Source organism: Salvelinus namaycush, chromosome 25 (assembly GCF_016432855.1).
Source record: "Salvelinus namaycush isolate Seneca chromosome 25, SaNama_1.0, whole genome shotgun sequence".
In the NCBI taxonomy this organism is placed as follows: domain Eukaryota; kingdom Metazoa; phylum Chordata; class Actinopteri; order Salmoniformes; family Salmonidae; genus Salvelinus; species Salvelinus namaycush.
The window spans coordinates 14,886,522-14,910,855 of NC_052331.1; the positions used below are offsets into that span (position 1 = coordinate 14,886,522).

The window sequence follows — 24,334 nt, forward strand, 5'->3', positions numbered from 1 at the left end:
TACGTTCAAACAGTCCTTTATGTTAAATTACACATTTATTCATGTTACATTGAGAAACATGCAAAGCACAACGTCATAAAACAATTTCCATTACAATGCTGAGGATTATCTACAGTCCTCTAGCTATACAAAGCAGACCAAGTCCCCCCCCCCCCCCCCAAACAAGTCAATATTACATGATACCATATAAAACAATTCTACCATATTTACATCATACGACAGTGTTGAGTGATTTGACATGTTCTGATTTGTACATTTGCATTTCATCATGTAAAGGCCCACACACAATTACAGAATCAAGAGGGATCAGTGCTTCTCTCACTATCAGTTACATTATCACAGCCAGGTGTGCTTACTTTTGTCTTTCTTCAGTACTACACACAACACTTACAGTACCAGTCAAAAGTTGACACCTACTCATTCCAGGGTTTTTCTTTATTTTTACTATTTTCTACATTGTAGAATAATAGTGAAGACATCAAAACTATGAAATAGCATATGAAATCATGTAGTAACCAAAAAGTGTTCAACAAATCAAAATGTATTTTATATTTGAGGTTCTTCAAAGTCGCCTTTTCACACTCTTGCTATTCTCTCAACCAGCTTCATGAGGTAGTCACCTGGAATGCATTTCAATTAACAGGTGTGCCTTGTTAAGTTCATTTGTGGAATTTCTTACCTTCTTAATGCATTTGAGCCAATCAGTTGTTGTGACAAGGTAGGGGTGGTATACAGAAGATAGCCCTATATGGTAAAAGACCAAGTCCATATTATAGCAAAAACTGCTCAAATAAGCAAAGCGAAACAACAGTCCATCATTATTTTAAGACATGAAGGTCAGTCAATACGGAACATTTCAAGAACTTTGAAAGTTTCTTCAAGTGCAGGCGCAAAACCATCAAGCACTATGATGAAACTGGCTCTTATGAGGACCGCCACAGGAAAGGAAGAACCAGAGTTACCTCTGCTGCAGAGGATAAGTTCATTAGAGTTACCAGCCTCAGAAACTGCAGCCCAAATAAATGCTGCAGAGTACAAGTAACAGACACATTTCAACATAAACTGTTCAGAGGAGACTGTGTGAATCAGGCCTTCATGGTCAAATTGTTGCAAAGAAACCACTACTAAACACCAATAAGAAGAAGAGACTTGCTTGGGCCAAGAAACACGAGCAATTGACATTAGACTGGTGGAAATCTGTTCTTTGGTCTGATGAGTCCAAATTTGCGATTTTTGATTCAAACCGCTGTCTTTGTGAGAGACAGAGTAGGTTAACGGATGATCTCCGCATATGTAGTTCCCACCGTAAAGCAAGGAGGAGGTGGTGTGATGGTGTGGGGGTTCTTTGCTGGTGACACTGTCATTGATTTATTTAGAATTCAAGGCACACTTAACCAGCATGGCTACCACAGCATTCTGCAGCGATACGCCATCCCATCTGGTTTGCGCTTAGTGGGACTATCATTTGTTTTTCAACAGGACAATGACCCAAAACACCCTCAGGCTGTGTAAGGGCTATTTGACAAAGGAGAGTGATGAGTGCTGCATCAGATGACCTGGCCTCCTCAATCACCCAGCCTCAACCCAATTGAGATGGTTTGGGATGAGTTGGGCCGCAGAGTGAAGAAAAAGCAGCCAACAAGTGCTCAGCATACGTGGGAACTCCTTCAAGACTGTTGGAAAAGCATTCCAGGTTAAGCTGGTTGGAGAGAAGGCAAAGCTGTCAAAGGCAAAGGGTTGCTACTTTGAAGAATCTAAAATATATTTGTTTAACACTTTTTTGGTTACTACATCATTCCATATTTGTTATTTCATAGTTTGTCTTCACTATGACTCTAAAATGTAGAAAATAGTAAAATAAAGAAAAACCCTTTAATGAGTAGGTGTCCAAACTTTTGACTGGTACTGTATATACTGCAAATTGAAGTGATCACTATAGTCCGTTAGTATAAGCTAATTTACATTGTATTATTGCTACATATGCTTCAGGAGTTAATATTTCAACATGATTCATTCTGAACTAGTTAAAAGTGTGTGTTTATAGCCCTTCAAATATTGCAGACTTAAAAACAAACTATGGTTGGGTTAAGGGTATGTCTACAGTCTCTGTGTTACATTAAAATCCAAATAAGAATACAGAAAATAACTCAAGACTTACAACAAAACATGTATAAAGACAGAAAATAAGCAAAGACGATCTGAACTTATCTAAAACGGGAGTGTGTGTGTGGTAGGAACTACATTATAATGTGATATTTTGACTTTTCTCAACAATTCCTTTGACATCAACTGGTCATAAATAAAAAATAAAAATAAATTCTGAAAAGTACAATTTTGTAAACTGTTTTGGAAAATAATAAGAAATATCGAAGCTTGGATCTGAGTTGCTTACTCTAGCTTAGGCGTGTAGGACCAGTAAGGTGTGTGTGTGTGTGTGGGGGGGGGGGGGGGGGCATGCCAGTGCTACTGTTCAACATTCAGTTTGTTATTAATCATTTTGTTATTAAATACTTAGTACAATAAAAGTGCAACCGTCTTTACTGTGAGGCACTCCACACACACACCAGAGACCTCTTCTCCTTCCACTGCTGCCTCTGCCACTCCTCTTCTCACAGACCAGCAGCAGCTTTCATTTCAGCCAGTGAGAATCTCTGGTCCCCGTCTTTGTCGTAGCGTTCCAGGCTATGGGGGTCTGGCGTTGCTGTGTCAAATAATTTCCTCAGGACTCGGTAAGACATTCCCTGAGAGGTGGGGTCGGTACCCGAGCGCTCAAAGAGCTCTTTGAGATCTATTGGAAGTAGAAGAGAGGTTTCAGGTAATTGTTAATTGGCCACAAAATAAAATGAATTCTGACTTTTACAGCTGCATTTCTCCTTGTGTATGCAGGATACTCTGTAAACAAGCACATTTCCATCCACAGTTATGTGCGTAAAGTCATGCAGTATAAAATAAAATGACAGGCGTGATGGAAACAGGAAGTGTCGGTACAATGTCAAATGTCGAGAGACAATTTGTTCGTTTGACATGGTGGGATCTTTGTGTCGGTAAAACCATTATGCATCAATTGTCTTGGAAACTCCTTTATGTGCAAATATTGATATCATAAACCATGTTGAAAACTTGGAGTCACAGGATGAAATACTACGTTGTACTACCACTACGACGTGAAACGCATTAAGAGTTTATAGACAGATTAAATAAAATGAACTTCATGGTGGTTAAGTGATGGACGGTGATAAAATGCAATTGTGTTCGTTGTCCATTCCTTATGCCTGCCTATACCATAACCCCACTGCTAACATGGGGCACTCGGTTCACAACGTTGACATTGGCAAACCGCTCGCCCACACGACGCTGTCTGCCATCTGCCCAGTACAGTTGAAAACAGGATTAATCCGTGAAGAGCACACTTCTCCAGTGTGCCAGTGGCCATCGAAGGTGAGCATTTGCCCACTTAAGTCAGTTACGACAGCAAACTCCAGTCAGGTCAAGACCCTTGTGAGGACGACGAGCACGCATGAGCTTCCCTGAGACGGATTCTGACAGTTTGTGCATACGGTGGTTACATGTGGTCTGCGGCTGTGAGGCCGGTTTGACGTACTGCCAAATTCTCTAAAATGACGTTGGAGGCGGCTTACGGTAGAGAAATTAACATTAAATTCTCTGGCAACAGCTCTGGTGAACATTCTTGCAGTCAGCATGCCAATTGTGACATTGTGTTGTGTGACAAAACTGCACATGTTAGAGTGGCCTTTAATTCTCCCCAGCACAAGGTGCACCTGTGTAATGATAATGCTGTTTAATCAGCTTCTTAATATGCCACACTGGTCAGGTGGATTATCTTGTACTTTTCACACCATTCATTTTCCTTAACACCCAAAAGTATTCATTTCATTTTGAATGCTTAGCAGGATAGGAAAATGCAACTTAAACACTCAAGAGCACATACCTGGTCATCCCTACTACCGCTGATCTATCGGACTCACTAAACACAAATACTTTGTAAATTATGCGTTGGAGTGGCTATAAAAAACGACATGCCATTTGGTTTTCTTAATATAAGGAAATTGAAATTTATACCTTTAATTTGGACACTTAAGTATATTTAAAACCAAATACTTTTAGACTTTTACTCAAGTAATATTTTACTGGGTGACTTTCACTTGAGTCATTTTCTATTAAAAATCCATAGCAGTCTAAACCCTGTCTAATCCGGGGGAGAGGGGTTCTACTAATGAGCCATATGGCATTGTTTTATGAAGGTCATAACAAGGATCATTTTGCTATTTGATTTAGAATTTTATAATATGAAGGAAAAAAACAATGTTGGCCTTACTGCCTTTTGAATTTTAAAATATGAAAAACATTTTCTCTCCCATTAGCCCATACAAACACATAGAAAAACAGATAGCAGCCCCCCCAGAAAATCAAAAGGATGTTTTTTCTGAAGTGTCTGAGAGATGCACATTTTGGGGAATATTCAGGAGGTGGAAACTTTCCATGGGAGTTAATGGAAATATAGGCAAATTAATATTAATACGATTTAATGTAGATTTGTTTTGCATTGGATATACTTACCATATCATATGGAGACAGAAACATAAACCGTTTACCTTATTATAATTAGACATAATTGCAAATGATTAAAACCTTCCAATAGAAATAAAAAAAACTATTTAGTTACGAATTCAACTTTAATTAAACGAGTTGTCTCTTCACATGGGATGATTTCACTGAACAACAAAAGGGAATATTGAATGATCCCCAATGATCTATCGCATCTCCTAAAAACGTTTTCAACATACATCTGTAAAATGATAGTCTAGAAACTAAAGCTTTGGTTGTCTTCCTCTCAGGCTTCCATGTCTTCTCCCTGGACCTCCTCAATGTCCACCTCTTGAACATCAGACTCTGAGGCTTCATCTTCACCGACTTTCCAACCCTTTCCAACCTTGAATGGAAGTATACTTCACCAGACTGCCAAGAACGTGGCAAGACACGGTAGTGATGATACCATAGGCCTTGTTGATCTCTGCACCAGACAGGATGCTCTTGCCAGCATACTTGGGGTCCAACATCTATGCTGTGGTGTGTATGGGCTTCAGGCAGAAGTCTTCATGCTTTTTGATGTATTTCAGAACTGCAGTTTCCTCTGCTTGGAGGAACAGTGAAGTGGGCAGGGCAGTATGGATTTCTTCTCTTACATCTGCAAGCAGAGTCTGAACATCAGACAGGATGGCATTGTCTCCCTCAATCCATGCAATGGTTACTGCTATAGGTTTCAGGAGTTTCAGGCTGCTTACCACTCTCTCCCAAAATACATCATCCAGGAGGATCCTCTTGATGGTGCTGTCCATATCGGCAGACTGTGATATGGCCATTTCTTGGAGAGACTCCTTCCTCTCCAGGAGACTGTCAAACATGATGACAACACCACCCCAACGGGTGTTGTTGGGCAGCTTCAATGTAGTGCTCTTATTCTTCTCACTTTGCTTGGTGAGGAAGATTATTGCTATAACTTGATGACCCTTCACATACCTAACCATTTCCTTGGCTCTCTTGTAGAGTGTATCCATTGTTTTCAGTGCCATGATGTCCTTGAGGAGCAGATTCAATGCATGAGCAGCACAGCCAATGGGTGTGATGTGAGGGTAGGACTCCTCCACTTTAGACCAAGCAGGTTCGCAGAAATGTCTGTCACCAGTGCAAATACCTTTTGAGGTCCAAGACTGCCTTCAGCTCATCTGCAATGTAGAGACCAGTGTGTCTGTTGTCCATTGTGTCTGTGCGCTTGTAGAATACTGGTTGAAGGGTGGAGATGTAGTTAATTATTCCTTTCGCACAACCATTCGACCACCCATCAGAGATGATTGCAATACAGTCTACTTTCTCAATGATTTGCTTGACCTTCACTTGAACTCTGCATCCAGCAAATGAGTAGATAAAGCATGTCTGGTTGGAGGGGTGTATGCTGGGCGAAGAACATTCAGAAATCTCTTCCAATATACATTGCCTGTGAGCATCTGAGGTGAACCAGTTGCATACACAGCTCGATCAAGACATTCATCAGCATTTCTCTGAATAAGTTCCTCCATTGAGTCAAAAAAACTAGATTCCAAGGAGGACCATGAGCTGTTGCTATCTATAAGGTGTCTGATTCATCATTTTCACCTCGAATAGAAGTAGAGGGACTTTTTGTCAGAGGTTGCTTGTTGTGAGAGCGGAGGGAACTTTATGCACTTGGCCAGATGATTCTGCATCTTTGTTGCATTCTTCACATACGATTCGGCACAGTATTTGCAAATGTACACAACTTTTCCTTCTACATTAGCTGCAGTGAAATGTCTCCACACATCAGATAGTGCCCGTGGCATTTTCCTGTGAAGATTTTTTTTTAAAACAAGTAAAAAAATGTATAAATACAATTCCATGTAAATATAAATAGTAATATAAGTAGTTAGATATTTAAAAAAAAACTCCTTTGTAAGATAAGGAGTGTTTTATTTTAAAACATTTAAGTTCGTAGGCTCAAGCTAAAATTAACTAGCAGAAATTGTTAACAAGTTAGAAATTATTTAAAACACACTTTGCTGTAGGCTAATATTTACTAGTTAACAAAAAATTATGTCACGTAAAATATATTCACCCCACCCAGTATTGTAATCAAAACTTACCAGAAAGCATGTAGTCCTTGGTTCAGACAGCATAGTAGTGTAGGCTCAATATCATCTCATTAGTGTGCAAGATCTTGAGAAGAATCAGCTGTACAGTTCGTGTATATACAGTTGAAGTCGGAAGTTGACATACACCTTAACCAAATACATTTAAACTCAGTTTTTCACAATTACTGTCATTGAATACGAGTAAAAATTCCCTGTCTTAGGTCAGTTAGTCACCACTTTATTTCAAGAATGTGAAATGTCAGTATAATAGTAGAGAGAATGATTTTTCTCAGCTTGTATTTCTTTCATCACATTCCCAGTGGGTCAGAAGTTTACATACAATAAGTTGACTAACTTTAAACAGCTTGAAAAATTCCAGAAAATGATGTCATGGCTTTAGAAGCTATGATAGGCTAATTGACATAATTTGAGTCAATTGGAGGTGTAACCTGTGGATGTATTTCAAGGCCTACCTTCAAACTCAGTGTCTCTTTGCTTGACATCATGTGAATATCAAAAGAAAATCAGCCAAGACCTCAGAAAATAAATTGTAGACATCCACAAGTCTGGTTCATCCTTGGGAGCAATTTCCAAACGCCTGAAGGTACCACGTTCATCTGTACAAACAATACTACGCAAGTATAAACACCATGGGACCACGCAGCCGTCATACCACTCAGGAAGGAGACGCGTTCTGTCTCCTAGAGATGAACGTACTTGTGTGAAAAGCGCAAATCAATCCCAGAACAACAGCAAAGGACCTTGTGAAGATTCTGGAGGAAACAGGTACAAAAGTATCTATATCCACAGTAAAACGAGTCCTATATCGACATAACCTGAAAGGCCGCTCAGCAAGGAAGAAGACACTGCTCCAAAACCACCATAAAAAAGCCAGACTATGGTTTGCAACTGCACATGGGGACAAAGATCATACTTTTTGGAGAAATGTCCTCTGGTCTGATGAAACAAAAATGTAACTGTTTGGCCATAATGACCATTGTTATGCTTGGAGGAAAATGGGAGGCTTGCATGCCGAAGAACACCATCCCAACCGTGAAGCACGGGGGTGGCAGCATCATGTTGTGTGCGAGCAAGGAGGCCTACAAACCTGACTCAGTTACACCAGCTCTGTCAGGAGGAATGGGCCAAAATTCACCCAACTTATTGTGGGAAGCTTGTGGAAGGCTACCCGAAACATTTGACCCAAGTTAAACAATTTAAAGGCAATGCTACCAAATATTAATTGAGTGTATGTAAACTTCTGACCCACTGGGAATGTGATTAAAGAAATAAAAGCTGAAATAAATAATTCTCTACTATTATTCTGATATTTCACATTCTTAAAATAAAGTGGTGAACCTAACATACCTAATACAGGGAATTTTTACTAGGATTAAATGTCAGAAATTATGAAAAACTGAGTTTAAATGCATTTGGCTAAGGTGTATTTAAACTTCCGACTTTAACTGTACTTGACGGAAGAGTGCACTGCACATGTAATGGAAGAATGCATGCAGAGGGTTGCAATTCCATTGAATTGGGGATAGTTTAACCAAAACATGCCACAAGACCTAGAATTGCCTTATGTGTATCCCACAAAAAAGGTTCACCGTTATAAGCTAACTTTTGATGAATTGAAGCAAAATTCCCCAAATTTCCGGGCTTAACATGACATGGAAATTTACCAGAAAGTTTCCAACACGTTGCAACCCTAATAGTGCACTCGGAAATGATTCAGACACCTTGACTTTTTCCACATTTTATTACGTTACAGCCTTATTCTAAAATGGATTCAATATTTTTTCCCGCTCATCAATTTACACAATGACAAAGCGAAAACAGGTTTTTAGAAAAGTTTGATAATTTATTAATTTATTAATATGAATCCCTTTAAAAACAAAAAATAAATATCTTATTTACATAAGTATTCAAACACTTTGCTGTATGAAACTCAAAATTGAGCTCAGGTGCACCCTGTTTCCAATGATCATCCTTGAGATGCTTCTACAACTTGATTGGAGTCCATCTGTGGTAAATTCAATTGATTGGACATGATTTGGAAGGGCACACTTGTCTATATAAGTTGACAGTGCATGTCAGAGCTAAAACCAAGCCACGAAGTCAAAGAAATTGTCCGTAGAGATCCGAAACAGGATTGTGTCAAGTCACAGATCTGGGGAAGGGTACCAAGAAATGTCTGCAGCATTGAAGGTCCCCAAGAACACAGTGGCCTCCATCATTCTTAAATGGAAGAAGTTTGGATCACCAAGTATCTTCCTAGAGCTGGCCGCCCCGTCAAACTGAGCAATCGGGGGAGAAGGTCCTTGGTCAGGGAGGTGACCAAGAACCCGATGGTCACTCTGACAGAGCTCCAGAATTCCTCTGTGGAGATGGGAGAACCTTCTAGGACAAACATCTCTGCAGGACTCACCAATCAGGCCTTTATGGTAGAGTAGCCAGATGGGAAGCCACACCTCAGTAAAAGGCACATGACAGCCCGCTTACAGTTTACCAAAAGGCACCTAAATACCCTCAGACCATTCTTTGGCCTGAAGCGTCACGTCAGGAGGAAACCTGAAACCATCCCTACGGTGAAGCATGGTAGTGGCAGCATCATGCTGTGAGGATGTTTTTCAGCTGCAAGGACTGGGAGACTAGTAAGGATCAAGCGAAAGATGTAGAGAGCAAAGTACAGAGAGATCCTTGATGAAAACCTGTTCCAGAGCGCTCAGGACCTCAGACTGGGGCGAAGGTTCACCTTTCAACAGGACAACAACCCTAAGCACACAGCCAAGACAACACAAGAGGGGCTTCGGGACAAGTCTCTGAATGTCCTTGAGTGGCCCAGCCATAGCCAGGACATGAACCCGATCGAACATCTCTGGAGAAACCTGAAAATAGCTGTGCAGCGACGCTCCCCATCCAACCTGACAGAGCTTGAGGATCTGCAGAGAAGCATGGGAGAAACTCCCCACCTACAGGTGTGCCAAGCTTGTAGCGTCATACCCAAGAAGACTCGAGGCGGTAATTGCTGCCGAAGGTGCTTCAACAAAGTACTGAGTAAAGGGTCTGAATACTTATGTAAATACAATTTCCTTTTTTTTTATTCATTTGCAAAAATGCCTAAAAAACGTTTTTTTGCTTTGTCTTTATGGGGAATTATGTGTAGATTGAATTTTAATCCATTTTGGAATAAGGCTGTAACGTAACAAAATGTGGAACAAGTCAAGGGGTCGGAATAGTTTCCGAATGCAATGTAAATACAAAAGTATGTGGACACCCCTTCAAATTAGTGGATTAGGCTATTTCAGCCATTCGTTGCTGACACATGTATAAAAATCGAACACACAGCCATAGACAAACATTGGCAGTAGAATGGCCTTTCTGAAGAGCTCAGTGACTTTCGATGTCGAACCGTCATAGGATGCCACCTTTCCAACAAGTCAGTTAGTTAATTTTCTGCCCTGCTAGAGCTGCCACGGTCAACTTTAAGTATTGTTTTTGTGAAGTGGAAACGTCTAGGAGCAACAACGGTTCAGCTGCAAAGTGGTAGGCCACACAAGCTCACAGAATGGGACCACCGAGTGCTGAAGCGCGTATCACGAAAAAAATCTTCTGTCCTCGGTTGCAACACTCACTACTGAGTTTCAAACTGCCCCTGGAAGCAACGTCAGCACAAGAACTGTTCGTTGGGAGCTTCATGAATTGGGTTTCCATGGCAGATTAGCCGCACACCAGCCTAAGATCACCATGAGCAATACCAAGCATCGTTTGGTGGAGGAGGAATAATAGTCTGGGGCTGTTTTTCATGGTGTGGGATAGGCCCCTTAGTTCCAGTAAAGGGAAATATTAATGCTACAGCATACAATGACATTCTAGACGATTTTGTGCTTCCAACTTTGTGGCAACAGTTTGGGGAAGGCCCTTTCCTGTTTCAGCATGAAACGCCCCCATGCATAAAGAGAGGTCCATACAGAAATGGTTTGTTGAGATCGGTGTGGAAGAACTTGACTGGCCTGCACAGAGCCCTGACCTCAACCACATCGAACACCTTTGAGATTAATTGGAACGCCGACTGCGAGCCAGGTCTAATCCCCCAACATCAGTGCCCGACTTCACTAATGCTCGTGGCTGAATGGAAGCAAGTCCCCACAGCAATGTTCCAACATTTAGTGGAAAGCCTTTTCAGAAGAGTGGAGGCTGTTATAGCAACAAAGAGGGGACCAACTCCATATTAATGCCCATGATTTTGGAATGAGATGTTCGACAAGCAGGTGTCCACATACTTTTAAGAAAGATCAGGGAACATGTTTTTAATTATGATTATTTTTGGCACTAAACTATCTCCATATATACAGCCATACATTTTTTCAACTGGTACCGGGGGACCTTTAGACAAGTCTTGTGAGGCCTGTGGGAGCCTCACCTTTCCACAGAGGGGTCATATTAGTGTGTAGCCAAAACTGTTCGGATGCAACAGACAGAAGTTGGCAGATTTGCTGTTCCCGACTTAAGACAAGTGCCAAGACGCTTGTGGGGGTTGTAGAGCAAAACGGAGAACACCATCTTGTTCGTAATAGTTTGTAGGCCAAACCGTTCGAACACTACATACAATTTTGTGAGAAAACCGATTTTCGGGACGTCTCATGGTCTGACAAACACTTTTATTGGTCACATACACATAGCCAGTGTTAATGCGAGTGTAGCGAAATGCTTGTGCTTCTAGTTCCGACCATGCAGTAATATCGAACAAGTAATCTAACAATTTCACAACAACTACCTTTTACACACAAGTGTAAAGGAATGAATAAGAATATGTACATATAAATATTTGGATGAGCGATGGCCGAACGGCATAGACAAGATGCAGTAGATGGTATAGAGTATATACCATATGTATATACATATGAGATGAGTAATGTAGGGTATGTAAACATTATATAAAGTGGCATTGCTTAAAGTGACTAGTGATACATTTATTACATCCAATTTTTTATTATTAAAGTGGCTAGAGATTTGAGTCAGTATGTTGGCAGCAGCCACTCAATGTTAGTGATGGCTGTTTAACAGTCTGATGGCCTTGAGATAAACAGCTTCTATCAGTCTCTCGGTCCCAGCTTTGATACATCTGTACTGACCTCGCCTTCTGGATGATAGCGGGGTGAACAGGCTCGGGTGGTTGTTGTCCTTGATGATCTTTTTGGCCTTCCTGTGATATCGGGTGTTGTAGGTGTCCTGGAGGGCAGGTAGTTTGCCCCCGGTGATGCGTTGTGCAGACCTCCTCACTACCCTCTGGAGAGCCTTGCAGTTGTGGGCGGAGCAGTTGCCGTACCAGGCGGTGATACAGCCCAACAGGATGCCCTCGATTGTGCATCTGTAAAAGTTTGTGAGTGTTTTTGGTGACAAGCCAAATTGCTTCAGCCTCCTGAGGTTGAAGAGGCGCTGTTGCGCCTTCTTCACCACGCTGTCTGTGTGGGTGGACCATTTCAGTTTGTCCGTGATGTGTACACCGAGGAACTTAAAACTTTCCACCTTCTCCACTACTGTCCCGTCGATGTGGATAGGGGGGGTGCTCCCTCTGCTGTTTCCTGAAGTCCACGATCATCTCCTTTGTTGACGTTGAGTGTGAGTTTATTTTCCTGACACCACACTCCGAGGGCCCTCACCTCCTCCCTGTAGGCCGTCTCGTCATTGTTGGTAATCAAGCCTACCACTGTAGTGTCGTCTGCAAACTTGATGATTGAGTTGGAGGCGTGCATGGCCCCGCAGTCATGGGTGAACAGGGAGTACAGGAGAGGGCTGAAAATGCACCCTTGTGGGGCCCCAGTGTTGAGGATCAGTGGGGTGGAGATGTTGTTTCCTACCCTCACCACCTGGGGGCGTCCCATCAGAAAGTCCAGGACCCACTTGCACAGGGCTGGGAGGTGACACAGGGGCTCGAGCTTAATGACAAGTTTGGAGGGTACTATGGTGTTAAATGCTGAGCCATAGTCGATGAACAGCATTCTTACATAGGTATTCCTCTTGTCCAGATGGGTTAGGGCAGTGTGCAGTGTGATTGCGATTGCATCGTCTGTGGACCTATTGGGGCGGTAAGCAAATTGGAGTGGATCTAGGGTGTCAGGTAGGGTGGAGGTGATATGATCCTTGACTAGTCTCTCAAAGCACTTCATGATGACGGAAGTGAGTGCAACGGGGCGATAGTCGTTTAGCTCAATTACCTTAGGTTTCTTGGAACAGGAACAATGGGATAGGGATTGATTGAATATGTCCGTAAACACACCAGCCAGCTGGTCTGCGCATGCTCTGAGGACGGGGCTAGGGATGCTGTCTGGGCCGGCAGCCTTGGGAGGGTTAACACGTTTAAATGTTTTACTCACATTGGCTGCGGTGAAGGAGAGCCTGCAGGTTTTGATAGCGGGCCGTGTCGGTGGCACTGTATTGTCCTCAAAGCGAGGGAAAGAAGTTGTTTAGTTTGTCTGGGAACAAGACATCGGGGTCCGCAATGAGGCAGTTTTTTTTTTGTAGTCCATGATTGACTGTAGACCCTGCCAAATACCTCTCGTGTCTGAGCCGTTGAATTGCGACTCCACTTTGTCTCTATACTGAGGCTTAGCTTGTTTGATTGCCTTGTGGAGGGAATAGCTACACTGTTTGTATTCGGTCATGTTTCCAGTCGCCTTGCCCTGATTCAAAGCAGTGGGTTCGCTCTTTCAGTTTTGCGCGAATGCTGCCATCAATCCACGGTTTCTGGTTGGGGAAGGTTTTAATAGTCGCCGTGGGTACAACATCACCGATGCACTTGCTAATAAACTCGCTCACCAAATCAGTGTATACATCAATGTTGTTGTTCGACGCTATCCAGAACATATCCCAGTCCACGTGATCGAAGCAATCTTGAAGCGTGGAATCAGATTGGTCGGACCAGCGTTGAACAGACCTGAGGACGGGCGTTTCCTGTTTTAGTTTCTGTCTGTAGGCTGGGAACAACAAAATGGAGTCGTGGTCAGATTTGCCAAAAGGAGGGCGAGGGAGGGCTTTGTATGCGTCGCAGAAGTTAGAGTAACAATGATCCAGAATTTTGCCAGCCCGCGTCACGCATTCGATATGCTGATGGAGGGGGGGGGGGGTTGAGGTCAGATCACCTTAAGGGAGAAATACAAGTTTATGGCCTATATCACTAGTGTCCTGCCTAGCAGTAAAGAACAATGTTTGTTCAGATGTGTATTAGACTTAGCATGAAAGGAACGGCTAAATATCTGTGCTTGTGTGAAAATGTTTTTGTCTAATGCAGCTGTATTGATCCTCTGGGAAGAATTAAACTTGGTTAAGCTTTCATAGTGTCCTTACTGTTTTTTAAAGGCTAACACAGTAAAAAAAAAACACATCTCTCTAGCTTAAACTGACTGATTTTTATGGGGATTTTTTAAAATTATGCTAATTAGACTTCCGTGGGGGCGCAGACATCGACTCTGGGGGTTAAGGTATGTTTACTTTTACTCAAGTACAGCGGTGAAAGTAGATTTAATTTCTTACCGGTATGGGACACCCAAGTGCGCGTACACTTTTTTTAATACTACAAAAATTACTGGGTAGCCTACTCTGCCGACATTGACAACAACAAAAAACAGATCAATAAAAACGATGTCTGATCCATATAATCGGCCTACGAAAAGGGGAGACACAAATACAATATAACGTCCATCTAACCTGGAGGAAATTATTGTCCAAAAACAAACAAAAGTGGCACTGACCCAATGATAAAGACAGTGAATATGCACACTCACCGGTAATATGGCAAATATTCTTCGCTGGTGCCAATAAGATGTTCGCTCAATTAAGTTACGGATTTTGATAACTAAAAGACAGATTGGAGTCTTTTCATTGTCATCTCTTTACAGCAATAGCCATTTGCTTTCCAAACAGTTTTTCCGCGATGGTATTTTTAAATATTGCTATATGCCTGGCTGGATTGCTCTGCTTTTCACTGACAGTCGCAACTCAACAATATATTTGGTATCTGCAGTGAGCCCTGCACAAATTGCAGGCCCTTCCAACTGTAGGCTATGAGATTAAAACAATCTACAGCCATTTTGATGTTGTTAGAAGCTAATGATCCTCTGTGATCAAATCCTTTTTTTTCTGGTGTAGTAGCCTATTTTGAATGATTTTATTTATTTCTGTATAGACAGGAGTAAGCTAATTTTGGCTATTTAATTCTATTTACTTTAAGGAAAGCTTAGCTTCCCCTAGCCTTATGGACACCCCGCCTATGCCTTGGCGTAAACACAACCAGTCATGTTTCCATCTGATTGTCAAACAATCACTTAAAGGTACTCCTGTAGGCTACATTCTGCGATTATCATTAGGCCTAGACTTGTAACATGAATTGATGCATCCACTGTTGTCCACGCACGCCTCGGTCTTGGCCACTCATCTCCGACTTTCAACTTCCGGCGCCGACCAAGATGGCCGCTTCGCGTTCCTTGGAAAATATGCAGTATTTTGTTTTTTTATGTGTTATTCCTTACATTGGTACCCCAGGTAATCTTAGGTTTCATTACATACAGTCGGGAGGAACTACTGAATATAAGAGCAACGTCAACTCACCATCGTTCCAACCAGGAATATGACTTTCCCGAAACGGATCCAGTGTTTTGCCTTCCACCCAATACAATGGATCTGATCCCAGCCGGCGACCCTATGCGACGCCGTAAAAGGGGCAAACGTAGCGGTCTCCTGGTCAGGCTTCGGAGACGGGCACATCGCGCTCCACTCCCTAGCATACTACTCGCCAATGTCCAGTCTCTTGACAATAAGGTTGATGAAATCCGAGCAAGGGTAACATTCCAGAGAGACATCAGAGATTGTAACGTTCTCTGCTTCACGGAAACATGGCTAACTCAAGAGACGCTAACGGAGTCGGTGCAGCCAGCTGGTTTCTTCACGCATCGCGCCGACAGAAACATACATCTTTCTGGTAAGAAGAGGGGCGGGGGGGTATGCCTTATGATTAACGAGACGTGGTGTGATCATAACAACATACAGGAACTCAAGTCATTCTGTTCACCTGATCTAGAACTCCTCACAATCAAATGTCGACCGCATTATCTACCAAGGGAATTCTCTTCGATTATAATCACAGCCGTATATATTCCCCCCCAAGCAGACACATCGATGGCCCTGAACGAACTTTATCTGACTCTTTGTAAACTGGAAACCACACACCCTGAGGCTGCATTCATCGTAGCTGGGTATTTTAACAAGGCCAATCTGAAAACAAAACTCCCTAAATTCTATCAGCATATCGATTGTGCTACCAGGGCTGGTAAAACCTTGGATCATTGTTATACTAACTTCCGCGACGCATATAAGGCCCTCCCCCGCCCTCCTTTCGGAAAAGCTGACCACGACTCCATTTTGTTGCTTCCAGCCTACAAACAGAAACTAAAACAACAAGCTCCCTCGCTCAGGTCTGTTCAACGCTGGTCCGACCAATCTGATTCCACGCTTCAAGACTGCTTCGATCACGCGGATTGGAATATGTTCCGCATTGCGTCCAACAACAACATTGACGAATATGCTGATTCGGTGAGCGAGTTCATTAGAAAGTGCATTGACGATGTCGTACCCACAGCAACGATTAAAACATTCCCAAACCAGAAACCGTGGATTGACGGCAGCATTCGCGTGAAACTGAAAGCGCGAACCACTGCTTTTAACCAGGGCAAGGTGACCGGAAACATGACCGAATACAAACAGTGTAGCTATTCTCTCCGCAAGGCAATCAAACTAGCTAAGTCCCAGTACAGAGACAAAATAGAGTCGCAATTCAACAGCTCAGACACAAGAGGTATGTGGCAGGGTCTACAGTCAATCACGGATTACAAAAAGAAAACCAGCCCCGTCGCGGACCAGGATGTCTTGCTCCCAGACAGGCTTAATAACTTTTTTGCTCGCTTTGAGGACAATACAGTGCCACTGACACGGCCCGCTACCAAAACCTGCGGGCTCTCCTTCACTGCAGCCGAGGTGAGTTAAACATTTAAACGTGTTAACCCTCGCAAGGCTGCAGGCCCAGATGGCATTCCCAGCCGCGTCCTCAGAGCATGCGCAGACCAGCTGGCTGGTGTGTTTACGGACATATTCAATCAATCCTTATCCCAGTCTGCTGTTCCCACATGCTTCAAGAGGGCAACCATTGTTCCTGTTCCCAAGAAAGCTAAGGTAACTGAGCTAAACGACTACCGCCCCGTAGCACTCACTTCCGTCATCATGAAGTGCTTTGAGAGACTAGTCAAGGACCATATCACCTCCACCCTACCGGACACCCTAGACCCACTCCAATTTGCTTACCGACCCAATAGGTCCACAGACGACGCAATCGCAACCACACTGCCCTAACCCATCTGGACAAGAGGAATACCTATGTGAGAATGCTGTTCATCGACTACAGCTCAGCATTTAACACCATAGTACCCTCCAAACTCGTCATCAAGCTCGAGACCCTGGGTCTCGACCCCGCCCTGTGCAAGTGGGTCCTGGACTTCCTGACGGGCCGCCCCCAGGTGGTGAGGGTAGGTAACAACATCTCCACCCCGCTGATCCTCAACACTGGGGCCCCACAAGGGTGCGTTCTGAGCCCTCTCCTGTACTCCCTGTTCACCCACGACTGCGTGGCCATGCACGCCTCCAACTCAATCATCAAGTTTGCGGATGACACTACAGTGGTAGGCTTGATTACCAACAACGACGAGACGGCCTACAGGGAGGAGGTGAGGGCCCTCGGAGTGTGGTGTCAGGAAAATAACCTCACACTCAACGTCAACAAAACAAAGGAGATGATTGTGGACTTCAGGAAACAGCAGCGGGAGCACCCCCCTATCCACATCGACGGGTCAGTAGTGGAGAAGGTGGAAAGTTTTAAGTTCCTCGGTGTACACATCACGGACAAACTGAATTGGTCCACCCACACAGACAGCGTTGTGAAGAAGGCGCAGCAGCGCCTCTTCAACCTCAGGAGGCTGAAGAAATTCGGCTTGTCACCAAAAGCACTCACAAACTTCTACAGATGCACAATCGAGAGCATCCTGTCGGGCTGTATCACCGCCTGGTACGGCAACTGCTCCGCCCACAACCGTAAGGCTCTCCAGAGGGTAGTGAGGTCTGCACAACGCATCACCGGGGGCAAACTACCTGCCCTCCAGGACACCTACACCACCCGATGTCACAGGAAGGCCATAAAGATCATCAAGGACAACAACCACCCAGATCACTGCCTGTTCACCCCGCTATCATCCAGAAGGCGAGGTCAGTACAGGTGCATCAAAGCAGGGACCGAGAGACTGAAAAACAGCTTCTATCTCAAGGCCATCAGACTGTTAAACAGCCACCACTAACATTTAGCGGCCGCTGCCAACATACTGACTCAACTCCAGCCACTTTAATAATGGGAATTGATGGAAATTATGTAAAAATGTACCACTAGCCACTTTAAACAATGCCACTTAATATAATGTTTACATACCCTACATTACTCATCTCATATGTATATGTATATACTGTACTCTATATCATCTACTGCATCTTGCCATCTCTATGTAATACATGTATCACTAGCCACTTTAAACTATGCCACTTTATGTTTACATACCCTACATTACTCATCTCATATGTATATACTGTACTCTATACCATCTACTGCATCTTGCCTATGCCGTTCTGTACCATCACTCATTCATATATCTTTATGTACATATTCTTTATCCCTTTACACTTGTGTGTATAAGGTAGTAGTTGTGGAATTGTTAGGTTAGATTACTTGTTGGTTATTACTGCATTGTCGGAACTAGAAGCACAAGCATTTCGCTACACTCGCATTAACATCTGCTAACCATGTGTATGTGACAAATAAAATTTGATTTGAAAATGTAAGTGTTCTCCTCGAACCACAACTCAATTTACAGGGTATACCACACGGTTTCAGGTTAATTCGCTAATCTTTCCATGCGGCTGACATGCATTAATGTTAAATAAGGGTGTAATAGCCTATAGTTTATTGGGCATGTTGTATTAATTGTGATAGGCTCATGTTTTACCGGTACGGAGTACACCCACTATTTATTTTGCCGGGATGCCATACCAGACCGACTTACATTCACCCCTGCTCAACTATGACAATTGGGTACTTTTTCCACCACTGCGTATGACTAAGATTGTGATGTATTATCACAGATATTAAACTTCATAACTAAAAATGTATCCAATACCTTTCAGAGAGCTGACTCCAGGGAATGACACAGTCTTTGGGCTTTCTGTTCCAGACTCTCTCTTGGTGCGGTTTGGAGTCAAAAACCATGGACGTCTCGTTGGCTTTGAACCTGTGGATTTTTCTGGAGAAAGAACAGGCCAAAGTCATCCAAAGGTAACATTGTACATCACTGTACTTAATTTTTTTTAATGAAAATGTAATAGACAATTAAGCTTTCTTGTCTTATTTATACCATGTGTAGCTTCTGAAGTTGCTGCTTTAAGTCCATCTGCATTGGTGTCCCTCTCTGTGACCAGGTCCTTTACTGGTTCTGTTGCATCTCCACTGACAGCCAATGGTACAACTACCTCCACAATGTCCTTAGAGGTTGAAATGTACATTTTGTTTTATACACAGTACATTCGGAAAGTATTCAATCCCCTTTCCCTTTTCCACATTTTGTTACGTTACAGCCGTACTCTAAAATGGATTAAATAAATGTTTCTTCCTCATCAATCTACACACAATACCTCATAATGACACACAATACCCCATAATGGCATAATGACCCCATAATCTCCCATTGCAGATACTGTACAGTTCAGAGTACTTCATCTTGTGAAGGATATTCATGTGTATATAATACATATGCATATCAACTATTGTGTGTTTTTTGCTTAGGTCCACGTATTATTATACTGTTTTTATAGTTGCAAATTATTTGTTTGACTGCATTTGTGTACAATTGTAAGATGTTTGAACCTGTTGCAACATGGTGTGTTGACATTATATTTTTATTTTGTTAAATGTTTATATTTAATATAACATGTTATTAGAAATGTTTGCAAATTTATTAAGTAAAAAACTGAAATACCTTATTTACATAAGTATTCAGACCCTTCCCTATGAGACTCGAAATTGAGCTCAGGTGCATCCTGTTTCCATTGATCATCCTTGAGATGTTTCTAAAACTTGATTGGAGTCCACCTGTGGTAAATTCAATTGATTGGATATGATTTGGAAAGGCACACATCTGTCTAGATAAGGTCCCAGAGTTGACAGTGAAATGCAGAGCCAATATTAAAAACTCTTTGGCCGGAATGCCAAGCGTCACATCTGGAGGAAACCTGGCATCATCCCTACGGTGAGCCATGGTGGTGGCAGTATCATGTTGTGGGGATGTTTTTCAGCGGCAGGGACTGGGAGACTAGTCAGGATAGAGGGAAAGATGAGCGGAGCAAAGTACAGAGAGATCCTTGAGGAAGCGCTCAGGAGCTCAGACTGGGGTGAAGGTTCAACTTCCAACGGGACGACCCTAAGCACACAGCCAAAACAATGCAGGAGTGGCTTCGGGACAAGTCTCTGAATGTCCTTGAGAGGCCTAGCCATAGCCCGGACATGAACCTGATCGAACATCTCTGGAGAGACCTGAAAATAACTGTGCAGCGACGCTCCCAATCCAATTTGACAGAGCTTGAGAGGATCTGCAGAGAAGAATGAAAGAAACTCCCCAAATACAGGTGTGCCAAGCTTGTAGCGTCATACCCAAGAAGACTCGAGGCTGTAATCGCTGCCAAGATGCTTCAACAAAGTACTGAGTAAAGGGTCTGAATACTTTTTTTTGTTGTAAAAAAAAACAAACAAGACAAAACTTTTTGCTTTGTCATAATGGGGTATTGTGTGTAGATTGATGAAGGGGAAAAAACAATTGAATCAATTTTAGAATAAGGCTGAAACGTAACAAAATGTGGAAAAAGTCAAGGGGTCTGAATACTTTCCGAATGCACAGTAGATTTTTTTTGTACATTTAAGTGATCATAGCATAATTGATGGTATTGTGATACATGCGAGCACAACTATAAATCATGAACGCCCCAATTTGAAATGCATCTCAACTCCAGTGCAGTAAGAACAGTACTTCTTATCTGGGCAAAAAGCCACTGAGTGGCAAGCAGCTCTTTCTAAAGCTCATTCTGAATCTGTATCTTATCGGTCTGTGTGCCATAACAGGACTATATAATCTGAACCATCTGTAACAGGACTTTCAAGGTGAACCAAAAGGAGAGCAATCATTGATAAACTCAATCAGAAATAAATCCGGTTTATTCCAAGTTGCAACAGAGGCACCTCCAGAACAGAACCAGAAAAAATGTCTAACGGGCCTCTTGGAGACGGGCCTTTTACATTCTAATCAGAAAGTGAAATGTCCTCTAAACCTCAGCCGGAGAAGCTTGAACCATGTACAAAGTCAAAACAAAAGACAATGACTTTGCCAGCAGCTACAAACGATATGGGGCGATTCCACGACAGGAAGGCCCAAAAATATTTTCGGCCTCTCAGATTGTTGTGGCAAGTCTCACATTGGGAGGAAGGCTATTTGATATGCTTTTTACATTTGTATCACAAACCATATGAGAAAATCATGATGAAAGTGGCCATTTTAGGCCCCTTTTAGACCTATACATGCCTTCTGTAAGAACTTATGATCCGTGAACCATACATGATACAGACATCGTGGTGTCATTATACTCCTTATAGGTGTGCTCTAAAATCTGGAGCATGTCTAGATCCTGAAATACAATTTTTCACAGAAATGTATTTTACATTAGTAAAAACGTGTATGAATATCTCAAAAGTACCCTTTATGATTTTGTAAATTTTTAGACATGTACTTTAAACAATACTCTACAAGTACATCAAATTATCAGAGTGGGTACTCTGTTACAGTACTTCTGAAGTCATTATACATTTTATGAGCACCACCACAGTGAATGGGAAAATGGATTCAAAGAGAACTCCTTCTACTGGTGATTTGTTGATGACCTATAAATATACAAAACTATAATGTAGTTTCTTTCCAAAATGCAATATATCCATGTTCAGAAATGTTTATTGTTTAAAGAAATTAAAGAGATTGGTGTTTTTTCACTATCTAATCATGGCATGGGGTTGTGTATTTGTTTGAAATCTATCATTGATGGTTTCATTTGGGACAAAAAAAAGAAGCAAAATGCTATATATAGCCACCTCACTTTCAGAGAAATAAGTAGTACTGCTAGGTTTTACACAGTCAAATGTAACGCATAACTACATTTTTAATAAAGCTCTGTACAAATGATACATTTGACATCAATATTATTGTAAATGTTGTATTATTATTATTATCATCATCAATTACAGTAGGAGGACATTTTAATCATTTAACAGATGCTCTTATCCAGAGGGACTTAGTTTGTGCATTCATCTTAAGATAACTAGCTGAGACAACTAAATATCACAGTCAAATATACAAATATTCCATTCCAGCTAAACAATGGATATATAGCGTTTTGCAAAAAAGAACATTATAACACACAATCTATGAATTAAATATCTGAAAACAGTCATATTTTACACATAAATAAAGGTACCCATAAGCAATAATTTCTGGTGAAAACAACAAAAGGTGAAAAATTGGTGGATATAGCGCTGTAGAAATAAACTCGTATAAATGTATAAAATGGATCACATCTTCAAAAGTAGCAGAGCACCCACTCTGGAAATGTGACACGTTGAGAGAGTACTATAATGTTCCAAACGACACTTCTAAAAAAATAAGATCAACCAAAAAGGGTACTTTTGAGTTATTCATATAAATACTTTTAACGTTGAATACATTTTGAAGTCTTAAATTACTGAATATTTATTCATCATAAATATTCCCATTACACCATCCATGTCATTACTCACACTGTGTGGTGTTGTCTGGGGAGAGCCCTGCTCCATGGAAGACACCCTCTGAGTGAGGTTGGACACAGCGGTTTGGAGATTCTGGATCTGGTCACCAGTCCAGGAGTGGTACAGCCCTTGGGTCTTGTTAACCTCGCTCACAACCTCTCTCAGGTGCGTTACATCCTGTAAGAATACAACACAAACAAGCAAATAGATATTATTTCTTAATCTGATTGATGGACATGTGTTAAAAATGAATGTTTGATTAAGGAACTGAACAGCACTACCATCAGTCCAGTTTGATTAGATAAATATGTAAGAAAAATAAAATCATATTAAATGAACCACGCTCTATTTTAACCCAACAAAGTACTTTTGTGTGAGAAAATGAATCCATGAGAAGAATATCCAGTATTCTACCCTTCATAAATGGAATGTTTTGAAAGGGTATGAGAATGGAATTGACCAACAGTAAGAGTAGTGTACCAGTACCTGATTTTGAGCTAATGTTGATGAGCGGTTGCTTGTTTCTTTTTCAACTGAGGCTGTCGATTTCACATTTGATTCTTTTGCCTCGGCATCCTATTTTGCCCACAGAGAATAAAATAGCAAGTCTTTAGTTGATCTGACAGAAACTGACCCAGATTCACTTTGCAGGCTGGCCTGTTTTATATGCCAAAAAAGGGATCAGCACTTGTGCGGATACTGTTAGATTGTTTCATGTAATGTGGATGACGCACGCACACAAAGATAATCCCATCCATGTTACACATTGAACATAGGGCCCCATGTTAATTTCACCTATAATCTGCTACGACATTCAAAAGGTGCACAACAAATCAGTGGGGAGAGTTGCTAGTTCTGGCAGCTATAACAAAAACAACTAAAAACTGTAGCTAGTTCAATGATAGATTAGTGTACTGACCTCAGTTACTACTTTCTACTGGTCTAGATGTTGTATAATCTGTCATCTAGTTCATTCTGCAGCTCATGCATTTGGACACTGGTACCGCTAACTGGCTCAGACGAACTAAAAGCAGGCGTAGGTTCAAGCTGAAAAGAGTAGTGTGTAAAGGAAGCTAGTATTTTTATGTTCTTTACCATGGTCTTCTTTAGGTCGTCTGTTTCTTTCTTCTGGTCCTCAAGGGCCGTCTGCATTGTCTTGACATCATGCTGCACACTGGTTAAAGTGCTGCCGATTGTAGCCACACTCTGCAAATGAAAACATTTAAGCCTTACTTCCCAGATGCATAAACTTTTTTTAATGGCAATATGACAACCCAATAGACCGTGGGTGAATACCGGGCAATATTGATGGCAATAATTGCAAACAAACATGGCAAATACTTCTGAATATACAGTTGAAGTCGGAAGTTTACATACACCTTAGCCAAATACATTTAAACTCAGTTTTTCACAATTCCTGACATTTAATCCTAGTAAAAAGTCCCTGTCTTGGGTCAGTTAGGATCACCACTTTATTTTAAGAATGTGAAATGTCAGAGTAATAGTAGAGAGAATGATTTATTTCAGCATTTATTTCTTTCATCACATTCCCAGTGGGTCAGAAGTTTACATACACTCAATTAGTATTTGGTAGCATTGCCTTTAAATTGTTTAACTTGGGTCAAACATTTCAGGTAGCCTTCCACAAGCTTCCCACAAAGTTGGGTGAATTTTGGCCCATTCCTCCTGACAGAGATGGTGTAAC

The 24,334-nt window shown here is 41.8% G+C and overlaps 1 protein-coding gene across 3 annotated transcripts in view; it reads right to left on the reverse strand.

Annotated features, from left to right (window-relative positions):
* Window positions 1–1,829: 1,829 nt before the first annotated feature.
* Window positions 1,830–24,334, reverse strand: part of LOC120020290 (EF-hand calcium-binding domain-containing protein 14-like) — a 32,837-nt gene continuing 10,332 nt past the window's right edge. For 2 of the 3 annotated variants that reach the window (XM_038963849.1, XM_038963848.1), the window contains exons 5-10: window positions 23,725–23,835; window positions 23,116–23,205; window positions 22,642–22,806; window positions 19,166–19,292; window positions 18,932–19,054; window positions 1,830–2,788 (exon numbers count right to left, since the gene is read on the reverse strand). In XM_038963849.1, the coding sequence (XP_038819777.1) occupies window positions 2,610–2,788; window positions 18,932–19,054; window positions 19,166–19,292; window positions 22,642–22,806; window positions 23,116–23,205; window positions 23,725–23,835 (795 nt within the window). In that variant the 3' untranslated portion in view covers window positions 1,830–2,609. The remainder of the gene's footprint in view (window positions 2,789–18,931; window positions 19,055–19,165; window positions 19,293–22,641; window positions 22,807–23,115; window positions 23,206–23,724; window positions 23,836–24,334) is intronic. The other variant, XM_038963850.1, reaches the window with a different exon arrangement.